The 13,014-nt window shown below is 41.7% G+C and overlaps 1 protein-coding gene across 1 annotated transcript; it reads left to right on the top strand.

Moving 5' to 3' along the window:
- Window positions 1-6,891: 6,891 nt before the first annotated feature.
- On the top strand, window positions 6,892-8,253 carry LOC139124427 (kappa-type opioid receptor-like). The gene has a single exon (XM_070690559.1). It carries the CDS (start codon window positions 6,892-6,894, stop codon window positions 8,251-8,253), a length of 1,362 nt encoding a protein of 453 aa, XP_070546660.1.
- The last annotated feature ends 4,761 nt before the right edge of the window (window positions 8,254-13,014 follow it).

Consider the following 13,014-nt stretch of genomic DNA (forward strand, 5'->3'; position numbering starts at 1 on the left):
TTAGTAAGGGGCACACCTGTAGTTTCACAGGGCCTTGCGCAGTACGTGATTGTCATTTTCATGCCCGGTAACATATCCAAGAAAGAGAAATTCATCCGTTCGCATTGCCATTTAGTTTGCAGGTGGTATCTGGTTATTTTCTAAATGATTCAAAATAGCGGCAAACCTCTTTCACAATTTTGACATAAATATGAAACGCGTGTCTACAGTGAACTCGATCAAGAGTATATCATCAACTGTCTTTGCTTTCATACTTAATAAGGCCAAACTTACTTTTAGTCGAGTACCCAGTGAACAATAAAAGACAATTATTCCCTAGTGTCGTTTGCTTCAACTGGCCAAGGAAATCCATCCCAGTTCGTTCATGGGGACGCAAGTATTTGAAGTAAAGGTGCAGTAATATGATCACCATCTTTTCAAGTGTCATATCTCTCACCGACAAGAAAGGGAAGAGAAATATCTAATAGTTCTTGTTCTGCAGCTATCGTTACTTCGATCGTTAAAGTATTGAGATATTTTAAGAACGGCACCAGAACTGCGACGTGTACTGTAGTTAACTTTATTGTCTACACAAGTACAGAAATTTGCGAGAAATTAGCGAGAAATCAAAATTTTCTCGCATTTTCACGAGAAGTATGCACGAATTCAGATTATGTAGCTCTAAATTTACAAGAATTTTGTTTTCTCGAAATCAGCAATCAGCGAGAGTTGTGCTTTTTCGCTCCGCATCTGAGAGAAATTGAATTCTCGTAATCAACACACGAGAAGTTAGTTTTCTCGATTTTCATCAGCGATAAATTGAACAATAAGTCCCCCATGTCTTCAGCTGTTACCCAGCTATCATTCATAATCTGTACACTTAAAATCACGGCAAGATTTCACGCTAGTTGATGCAGGGATGCAATATATCACAGATGTAGAGCGAGAAAACCAATGTCTTGCTGGTTGACTACGAGAATCAAAGTTTCTCGCAGATGCAGGGCAGATGCATATTGAAACATACTAGTGCTCGCTGGCTGATTGCGAGAAAACAAAATTCTCGCAAATTAAGAGCGCGAGAGTATGTATTCTCGCATACTTCTCGCAAAAAGCGAGAAAGTCCATTTCTCGCAAATTTCAGTACTAATGCTAGTCGACAGCACCAGACTCGGACTCGGGCCTTCGGCATGAAGACTTCCGGTCGTGGTCGGTGCAGTCTATCGTGTCACGCTAATTTTGAGAATTTTTAGAAGACTTAATAAAAAATTAAAGAAAATGGCGAAATCTTGACATCTTTCTCTCCCCCTCATTTAAGGATTATGTCAAAGCCATGGCGTCCATTACTGTAACCTTGCCATGTATTCTGCTGTCCCCTCACGAGCGTCTACCTAGTGTGGGTACGGCCGCAGACTACATCGCAAGCTATCGTGCAAACGCCCCGAGTACGTTGCGCTTGCACTGACTCTCCCCGGAGTTCTGTCATATCATGTTTATATTGGTTGCAAAATATGACGAACACGAAGTGAGCCCGTTGTCCGATGACCACAGCTGTGGTTTCTAACGCGGCAGAGGTGATGTCATAGAATGAGATTCAGTCGTGTGGGGGCGCTCCATGATCTACACTTCTGTGCTTGGGATTTTGCGGGTTTCCTTTTCATATGAGTCAACAATGGATCTCTGATGCATTCTGGTATATACATTCTCTACAGTCTATCATTCTGGTGACGTATTTTTAAAGTGCAATGAAATCTCCCTCCATGTTGTTTCAGCTAGTTTCCACACAGCAAACGGAATAAGAACATCCAAAGCATATATCCCTTTTTAACATTGAAAAGACGCACATGTGTTTCCTGAATATATCGTAGATGACTCGATTTTATATCCATTTAGTAGTTAGTTTGCTGTAATTGGCAAAAACACAGTAACGCATGCGTAGAGTAACATTGCACGCACGTATTTCAGAGTCCCTTTTATCAATAGCTTCAATTATGCATCGTCACTTTATTGTGTGTTAACACATTGATTACTACAACTAAAACTTACTGATTGCTAGCTTGTACGTTGCAATTTATCGGAGAAAGGGCATTGGTCCAAGTTAACTGCTTCCATCTAACTTATGTAAACAGTTCAACTCTATTTCTTGGAGGGGCGGTTAGATACGGGTATCAAATTAAAGTTCTTGTTGGGTAGGCTGAGTCAAGCTCTCTCGCGACAAAGGCTACAACAAGTTTTACCGGGTCACAACGGTACGAAATACGCAATTTAGTCTTGAACCTCTCCTCGGTTACAGTGTACACTACGCCCTCAACGTAGTGTACGCCGTAACCTTGGAGCCTCAGGCCAACCGAGAGCAAAGTCCGTACAGACTACCGGGAAACTTAAGCGCGAAGTACTCGTTCAAGGCATTACTTTGAGGAATGATAATCAAAAGAAAGGAAGAAGCAAAGAAAAAGATAAAAAAGTCCACCAGGGCTTTATTTCTGTCTCCCAGTCGGCCGGCTGAACTGGTACTGATAGAAAAAAGAACATAACGAGACATGAGTTTTAAAGTGACAGTGACACCCCGTCTGTAATTTCAATTCCAGCTAAAGATTTGCTACTGCCAAGATAATTTATTAAATGCTTCAGCATCGTCGTAATTGGATCCTCGTGCAAAGTGGTGGACGGCTACGTGAAACGCCATGAGAAGTGTAGCGAGTGAAGGCGCCCGCTAGCGGCAAATTAGCCAATGCGGTGTACCTGTACCAACCGAGATAAATTTCAGATTTATCCTTAGTGTAGGACCTCGCCGAAGGTTTCGGTGAGAGCGTATAGCATACACCGTAATCGAGAAGAGGTCCTAGACCGATGGGCCCTATATTGGCAGGGAATATATAGGAGCCAAATAAATATGTGTGAGTGAATGAGCAAATGACTCAGTCAGTCAGTCAGATCAATAAGTCGGTCAATATAAGTGATTAATAATTCGTCAATAAGAGTTGTAAATCTGAGCCGTACATATGCTACGTAATCGCTGCGGAACATTAAAAAATATAATGATGGTGACGCAAATGACAAATAAGTCATCAAACGATACCTTGTAGCGTTTAACTCTTTCATTTTCGGGCGCAAAGAATTAGCACTATTGACGTAATTTTAGCTTTAATTAAAGCGTATTCGAAAGGTGCTATTGAAGAAACTTCTATAAACTATACACCGACTTTAATTTGCAAAATCTAATACAATGAGAAACGCGAAGGGACATGAACATAATGTTAAATATAGACAGTTTAGGGGCCCCAGTACTGTCTATGGTTAAATAGACAGACAGGCAGGCAGGCACACACACATACACATACATACACACACACACACACACACACCTCACTCACTCTCTCTCTCTCTCTCCCTCTCTCCCCTCTCTCTCTCTGAAATATCTATGCCTCTTGACTTTGCAAATATACGAGTTTTTGGATGACGTCTAAATTTGTTGAATAAGTGGGTGATCCCTTTAGCAATTACAGACCAAATATCGATTGAAATACCAATAATAATGTTACGTAATGGGAAATCAACATGAAGGAAGCGGCGTGTAACTTTCTTTCATAACATTGTTAACATTCTCAACATTGTTATCCAATATCCCCGCTACGTTGTTGTAATTTTAATATTAAGGAACACGACCATTTTGTCTGGACCATCACGTGACTGTATCTCTGAGCATCGTAGCATTACATACAGCTAACTTCCTGTTGGCGATTGTGTAATCACACTTATATATGCTTATCTATCTCTCTATCTTCTACCAGTCCCCTGTCTATCGGTCTGTCTGTCTATCTCGTCGGTTACTCCGATCCAGAGCACGCTCTCTCTCTCTCTCTCTCTCTCCTCTCTCTCTCTCTCTCTCTCTCTCTCTCTCTCTCTCTCTCTCCTCTCTCTCTCTCTCTCTCTCTCTCAATGTAATGAAAAACGGAAGGGATTCAAAGTTGTATATGTGCAGGTCTACAAGTTCATGTGTTACTTTATGATGAACTGTCAATATAGTGTCAAAAGCATGTTTGCTTCCTTCGCAACCATAATGAGGGTTTCATTCGACAATCTGCTGCATCTTGGTGTGGCTGTCACGTACGGGCTTTTCGCAAGAGATGCAATCGGTTGGCGGTGTGCAATTTTTCTTCTGGAAAACGCGGGCTGAGAAAGAGAAGTCGCACAGTTCAATCATCAGCGGGCTGGCAAAAATCGTTTGTTTGCGATGGGAAAGTTGGAAGAATAGCCCAGCGGGAGACCAGGGTCTGCGGAATAGGTTGCGGTCGTCCTGGGGATGTTTGCCTATGGGTATGGGACAGTCTTGCGGGGGACATTTCAGGAACTTATCAGTTTGAAGAGGCAATGCAAGTTTTCCGCTGGATATGACGAGAGGGACAAGGCAAGGGACAGGGATTGTTTTCTGATAATCGTTCAATTAAATGTTATTTATAGCTGTGATTAAAAAAAATGTATTGGTTATGATACCCGTAGCAAAATCTATCGATAGGTGAAACAATCTGAATGTAATTTTCCGGAATAGTCCTGTCGATAGCCTGTGTGGGATTGCAGTAAACTCTCTTCGCAGCTTCATTCGCAATGCAAGGGACCGTCCATTGACAAATACCAATCACTCTGAAAGCCGCTCGGAGGCGCTGCTCCAACCCGATCCGCCACGTCGCTGAGCCTAACGTGGACACGGAGTAAGGTGACTAATAGAATCTCACACCCCCAAGGATCTGGGATCAGATTTCTCACACGAGTTGGGGATATTTTGTCTCACACGAGCCGCAGGCGAGTGTGAGACAAAATATCCCCAACGAGTGTGAGAAATCTGATCCCAGGTCCTTGGTGTGTGAGATTCTTTTTCTCACATGACCACAAAATGCGTTAAATTCATATTGGACACGTACAATATTATCAAAAAATCGTGACAACTCTGTCGTCTGTCACTGTACTTTGACCTGCTTACTTTGTAGTTCTAGTCCGTGTGTTACTCGTCGTGCCATTGGATAACATTTTGCGCGTGGAACAAAACAGACTGTTTATCATCCAATCAGAGCTCGTGTAATATTTACTGCAGAGTGTGGGACGGTTTCTGAGAGTGTGGGATCGATTTTTCCCACACTGTCGATCCCGCACTCCCAGCGGCCAGGAATGTGAGAAACAGATTTTACTGATTGTGTGTTTCCTCCACTGCGCGAGATCTACATCTGGATTAACAATCACAAATTTAGGTCACGGCCGGGTCGTTGGCGATGTCCGGAAATAAGCACTAATGACACTGGCGAAGGTTTGTGGACGGCGGGTGAGAAGGCGTGATATTGATAATTGCATCGGTTACGCTTTGCCAAAAAAGGAGTACATTATGACGATTAATTAATCCGATGATTGAGCGATTTCATTGACATATTTTGAATTAGCTTGTTTGCACAACTTGTCAGAAACAGAGAGAGAGAGAGAGAGAGAGAGAGAGAGAGAGAGAGAGAGAGATTCCTGTAATTGAGTATATGCTCAAGTTGTCCCGGTCTGGCAATATCTTCTGCCGAGTAGCTCATCACAACAGTCTTGCCATGCAGGCACTACATTTTTGACAGAACGAAACAAGAATTTCATCAGCTCATCAGCCTGTGACGTCATTGGCAAGATAACCGAACAGGACTATGATCCATCACAGTACAGTTCACGTGAACCTTTCGATGACAGAAATTATTCCCGTAAGAAGAATTTCCAGTTGGTCTCTCATATCAACATGCCTGCATGAGTTTAAATCATTGATTAAAATTTCTAAGCGTTTGGGATCCTGAGAACAGACATAACTGCAGATTCCTTTGACAATATTTTCTGATAAACTCTAATAATATTAAATTATTATAGCGGATATTGATGTTTGAAGTGCCATACCATGTATTGGTATTTCTATTATAAATACTTGACATATTGTATTTTCCATGACGAATTTTTGAACGTTTTTCACCGTCCTGTAATCTTATGATCGGTCTTATTCTCACAGGGAAGGAGACTTTTCTGTCTTGCTGTCCTTGCTGACGAATGACCTCACGTTAATACCAAGAGAGAAACTCGGACGCTTAATTTAACGCTGCGAAGTTTTTGACACTCGTCCATCCCCAGAAGGCAGTAGCGGGTCCAAAGTACGGCTCATCGCATTTGTAAGGCATTACTCACATTTGAAACGCCTGGCCGTGGTAGTCCTCACATACTAACTGAAGATATATTCGGACATAATAACCCCGCATGATGTACCCCACGTAAACAATCGTTGCGGCCAAACCTAACAGGGTGATTTACATAACAAAGACACTCCCTGAATCATCACTGGAGCGTGGCACGGGTCGACATCTACGCTGTGAGTTTTCTCGTCAAACGTGGATGGGAACCGTCATGCTATCAATGAAATGCTTTTTCTAGTGTCTGGTTGTGGCTCTTCTATGTCCATCGGCTCAGGACGTTATACTTACAGTCTTCTTGTACCAAACAACTGAACCAACACCACCACTCTGAGTGTCGTCGCTTGATCACTGCCTGCTGAACGAGGAAGTTCAACATCATCGAACCCTTTCCGGTGAGAGCAACTGTCGTTCGCTTGTGTTTGCCAACGGGAATTAACGAACGACGTGTAGCTAGGACTATTAGCTTTTCATTGACTTGTTTGAAAACTGTGCTGATCAGTCAACATATTGCGGACAGGAACAGGGTCTATTTCGGCGGGTCTACATACTAAAGGGCAAGAACTGTTATTGACGGTTGTCAATCGGGTAACACGATGGACGCTACAGTGTGACCTCCATGAATGACACAGGTTCGGCCTTGTTTCTTGATTTTGTTCAAATCTAAATCTTTTGTGTCGTCCAGCGATAACTTTGGATATCTACTGTGACTTCCGACAAGATGAGCCAGTTCAGCGTCGACGGCATGGTTCACGACCTGACGGAGTACGTCGCCGTGCGTGTGTTCATCATCATCTTGTACGTGGTGGTGATCGTCGTCGGTTCATTCGGAAATATCGTGGTGCTGGTCGCCATCTGTCGCGGCAAAGGTTTCGGAACCACGTCCAATATCTTCATCACGAACCTAGCCGTGTGTGACCTATATCTTTTATTGATAGACGCTCCTGCGAAGTTGTTAATTCTAAATTTTTCGATCGCAAACAATGACTCCGGGAAATTCAATACAGTATTTTGTAGCTTTACCACATACATCACTTTGGTCATCGGCGCCTGCGCAGTGTTGACCATGTTGTCTATAAGCATTGAACGATATTTAGCTGTGTGCCGACCGCTAAAATTTCTGGACTGGTGCACCGTAGAACGGGCTAGGATCGTCGTTCTTCTATCCTGGCTGCTGTCGGCTGTTTCATTCATCCCAATGGCAACCATGACAACATCGCGCGTCTCCCTGCTGACGGTACCGTTCGACCACGAGCCAAACTTGTCGCTCACTGAATACGACGACATCGACGTCAGGCAAGTCTGCATGTTTGTCAATGACAACAATAGAACTGCCGCCGCTCTCTACTATGTATACGTCTTTGCTATTTTCCTGGTAGTTCCTTCAATCTTCGTTACGTTTTCGTACATCAAGATTTTCCTCCATCTCCGCCGCCAACCACCCTCTCGCAGCGACGCGGAGAAAGTCAAGGACGAGCGGAAGAAGCTGTCCCGGATGATGCTGTGCGTTCTCGTGGTCTTCATTGTTTCCTGGTTACCGTACTGCATCCTCTGTATTGTAGCCGCATTTGGCGGTACCATGGCATCAGATAACGTCTTTTTCGCCTACCTGCTCACACTGTGGTTGATATTTCTGGGAAGTGCGCTTGATCCGTACATATATAGCTATTACTCGGCGTCTTTCAGGTCGCAGTTGAAGTCCATATTGTGTTGCTTCTGCGCGCGGAGACAAAGAGGCGAATACGAAGTGAAGGAGGGTCAGCAGTCTGGGCAAGCGCAGGGCGGTGCTGGTACATGGACAGTCAAGGGACTGAACCAAAACTCTCGTACTTCGCAGGGTGACACATCGCAAACTGCTTCAGTTTACGAGAACTACCATGTAACACGTGGCTCAGATGCGAACGCTTCCGTCGAAAGCGAAGTGCGTGCCGCAGTCAGCAATTCCGACCAGCTGAATGGGCCAGGTGACACACGAAGCTTCAGTCATACTGCACCGACCTCATCTCCCGTCAGCGACACACCTCCGTCGGAGTCAGTAGATTTTTACGTGCGACGTCAGCCAAGTAAAGAAACATTAGTGTAAAAGAACAATTTCTCACTTGTGTTTTACGTTAAAGACGGACGCAGTGAAAAAAATGCGTGAGTTTTGAAGCTCCGTAATATATTTTACTTCAATTAGTGGTCGTTTTAGATCTTTATACGTCATATCACTTTTTTATCGGACACTTCAGTCAGTCAAGCTGTTTCATCCGATGCCTCCGTTTCTAACTGTCACGTTAATGAGCCTCAAATAACACTGTCGATACGGGACGAACATTACCACTTGAGATTGGTTTCAGTTCTGCGGCCAGCGCCATGGCCTTTCGTCGCAGCGATAGATCCGACCGAGAGACATAATTCAACCACCGTGCAAGGTCGTCTGTTACCTTCGGAGGAAAGCGTATAGTCACGATTTCACAAAATAAAGAGCGACATTTTGTTTGGATTCAGGTTATGTGAGTTATGTGACTGACATGATAGCCCTCACAAACCACAGAGAACGAAGTCTGTGCACAAACCCAGCAAAGACTTTTGGCCAAAGGCAAGTTTGTTGAAGTTTATCGTCTTTATCCCGGTGCTTGAATTAAAATTTTCTGTACGTCAAAAACGAAAAGAAATACGAAATACTCCTAACAGATCCACTAAATCCTTCTTTCGAAGCTGTACTACAAGAATTTTAGAATATTATCTTGGCTTCGACCTGAAGGGCATAGAGCATTACTGCACTTGACGTCAACATTCAATTTGCGGTGCAGTGTACATAAGGCCAATGAGATTATCTGATACATTTGAGCATTGTTTAAATATTTATTTTGGTAACATCATTCCCTTTCGTTTTTTAGTCAAATTTAAAGTATTGTTACCCAAGATAGCCATAGTTTCGAAGGAAAATTTACAACACTGGATGATAGCATAATATTCCGAAGTAATTAACAGCTTGGAACACATACTTCACACAAATAGTTATATCAAGAAAATATGCGGGGTAATCTAAAGTGCGATGGCATTTTTGTATAGTTAGAGCTGTTAATAACAACGCCTGTTTTTAAATTAAAACATGCATATTCATTACGTTTACAATTCTGTCTTCGACTGTCATTTTCGACGAATACAGAAAGTATTTCACAGGTTTTGTCATTGTTTATATTTTTGCTCATTGCATTTATTTATTTTTTTCTATTTACTATTCTGTTCATACGAAGTTCTTTAATTTCTTGTCCTGTTCCTTAAGACGTGTTCTACCACACAGTATTATTAAAGTCAAATGCTGTCGTTCACAATGCCCGTATGTACGGTCTGCTTTGTTCACTTCGTCATTTGATGTGAAACTGTGAACCGATACATCCACAGCATACAGAGCCAGTGTTAAATTCAAGTTCGCCCCGCCCAGGTGAAGGGTATGACGTATTCCACGCTGATTATCAACAAAATCGCGTACATTACCTTCTGTTTACAACATTGCTACTTGTATAAAATACATATCATAGTTGAGTAGGTGTGCTGTTAAGGTGTTGACACAAACATATTAAAGTGACATGTCTTTGTTTCTGAAACATTTTGAATATTTTCAGCATGATGGAAATTATTTCGCTGGCCACTTGTCAAGAACATGTTATATTTTAAAGGTTTAGAATTAAAAGAGCTGTTTGTGTACTATACGAGATGGCGTCAGACGGCTTTTCTCTGCCACGAGTGTGTGTGGTTTTCTGACGTTTACACATTCCAATCGTTCGCAGTACTTCTTTGAGTTGTGTCTATCGACAAGGAAAAATGGCGTGTCACACATCTTTCTGGGGTTATTTAGGGGACAATATTACGCATGCTGTACTGATCTCGATTCATGGCGTCAGATGCTTGGTGGACGTCAAGGTAGTATGTGCCTCGACAGTGAAAGATTTTTGCTCACACTACCTAAAAATACCTAAAATTTACTGATATTTGATATTCAAAATGACGGCAACCAGTGTTAAATCTTGGAGAAAAACTAAATTTTCGACTTTTGCGAAACTAAGATGGTGAACATTTTTTAAACCCAAAAGCTTTCAAATTAGCCCTCACCAAGAATTGTAAAACTTTCCGAATGTGTCCCCAACGCATGCTCTACCTTTCATAGGTTTTAACTCCCAATGAATAGTTATCATCACGGCCGACCAACCCCGTCCCACACACCGCAAGATAATTAGTTTAGGTTTCCTCCTGTGCATGTATGTTTGTTTCTCTTTGTTTTGAAAAGAGGATTCGACAGCATTTGTCTGTGCTACGGTAGTAATCTAAAGCCGATGGACACATCCGTTATCACTGAATCTGGGTCAATAGTTCGTCCTCTGTCCCCATTTTTTGGACTTTGAGAGGGCACAGCAGTAGAGTACGTCATACCAAACATAGAAAATAATCATGGTGAGAGAGACATTTTGGCAACGCATGTACTATCTCTGCCCCACCTCGTTTATCAGCTTGTAACGCTGGGTTCAAATGTCCAGCTTCTCAGTGGAGGAACAGACATATCAACAGTCAGCAGGTTTGTGTATGTTGTGATCGAAATAAGACATTTTTTACTTCCTGCTGTCTAAGCTCGTGGGTGCATTGATGCTTGCTGTTGTTACCGGCGGCGGCACCCGGGTACGTAGACATGCTAATCGGACACAAGGCGCTCAACACACCCACGAACGAAGAGGAAGCGATAAAGGTGTGCCTGATCATACTGAGGATAACAACTTTTAAAATACAGATTTAGGCAAAATCGCTTCTCATCTTTCGACACTGAAGAACGATGGGGTAACACGGTTTTGTACTTGTTATTCATCTGTTTATATCCTACTTTGTTTTATTTATATATATTTATTTTCTTGTCATATCGGCTATGCTTCCAGGTGTCGCTCATCCCTTCTTAGAGCGCTAATACTGTGTGAGGAGTCCGTATTTATGCGTTCCCACAAACTGCACCACGCCGTACTGTATTGATCCAGATGTCAAGGATTTTTCGCTCGAAGGCGCTGTCTAGGACACCGAAGGACAAATCTTGGGGATTAATCTTTCAGTATCTCTTGAACAATGTCAAATCATCCCAATGGAGCCCATTTGCAAGTAGTCAAACGTTTTCTGGTTCTCTCCCTCCCCCTCCCCTCTCTCTCTTCAGACGATCAGCTTTCCCCTGCCTATTTTATTTATTTTATTTACACTTTTACTGAGCGGGCCGAGTTTACTGAAATAGTAATTTTCATCGGGGCTCATACAATTTCGAAAAAAGGAAAAAAAATACATCTGTCAATACAAGAAAGCAAAAGTATACTAAAGGGGAACATTTCTTTTAACATATTCTTTCAGTTTACATTGAATGTGTACAGACTAGTCAAATTTTTCACTTCACTCGGTAATGAATTCCAAACTTTCGTGGCACGGAAATGAAAACTACGTTGTCCAGTGCCTAAAACACATCTTGGTACATGACAATTCTCACGTGCAGTAGAGCGTGTAAAATAATCATGAACATTACTTTGTGGAGTAAATAAATTAGATAAATATTGTGGAGCATAACCATTCATACATTTGAAACTTAAAAGTGCCATGAAATAAAAAATTCTCTGTCTAATCGACATAACATTGAATGTAGAAAATAAAGCATCTGAGGGAAAATCAATTGACAACTCAAAAAGTGTGCGTAACGCCCGTTTTTGAAGAGTATAAACTTTGTCAAGATTAGTTGCCGTTGCATTACCCCAAACAACACAACAATAATCTAAAGTACTCTGTATGAGACCATGATATAAGATAATACGACTATCAAAAGGGATATATCGACGTAATCTGCGCAGTAAACCAATTCGTTGACTAAGTTTTTTGCATAAATTACCTATATGGACATTCCATGATAAACGTTTCATCAAGTGTTACCCCTAAAATTCCACCACATTGTACTTGAGGAATAAAAGTGTCAGCAACCTGTACAGATAATGAACTGTGAGTTTCATTCAGACGACTGCGCTTAGAATGGGTTGTAATCAGAAGGCATTTCGATTTCCTGGCATTAATTCGCATATGATTCGTAGTAATCCAATTTGAAATAGGAGTGATATCTTTTCGTATTGCATCGTTAACATCACTAATGCATTTACCCTTTGCTAACATTGTTTGGTCATCTGCATACATATGTAAAGTAGAAGAATCAACGAATAAAGACATGTCGTTCATAAAAATCATGAATAAAAGAGGGCCTAAAATTGAGCCTTGTGGAACGCCTACTGTAACATCATGTCTAACAGAAATACTACCCATGTAGTCAACAACTTGCTGGCGATTTGCCAGATAAGAGTTAAACCAGTTAACAGTACATTCAGACAATCCGTACAAAGATAGCTTTTTCAATAAAAGGTCATGATCAATAAGGTCAAAGGCCTTGGACAAGTCAAGTAGAATCACGCCATTAAGAAACCCATGATCAATATTTTTCAAAATTTCATCAGTTAAACGGATTAATGCCGTTTGACAGGAGTAGTTCTTTCTGAAACCAGATTGCGTGTCAAAAAGCAAATTAGCAGTAGAAAAGTACCCAAACAATGCATTGTGGACATGTCTTTCCAGTATTTTTGAAAGGGCAGGCAAGATAGAAATAGGACGATAGTTTAACATGTCACAAATATCGCCTGTGCCTTTATAAAGGGGAACAACCCTTGCACACTTAAAAACATTTGGAAAAGTACAATGCTGTAGACTCATATTGAACATGTGAGTGAGACTATTTGAAATTACTGAAGCACCAATTTTTAAAAGCTTGTGATTGACATTATCAATACCTGTAGATTTCGCT

This window comes from Ptychodera flava, assembly GCF_041260155.1.
Source record: "Ptychodera flava strain L36383 chromosome 23 unlocalized genomic scaffold, AS_Pfla_20210202 Scaffold_24__1_contigs__length_23054250_pilon, whole genome shotgun sequence".
NCBI lineage: Eukaryota > Metazoa > Hemichordata > Enteropneusta > Ptychoderidae > Ptychodera > Ptychodera flava.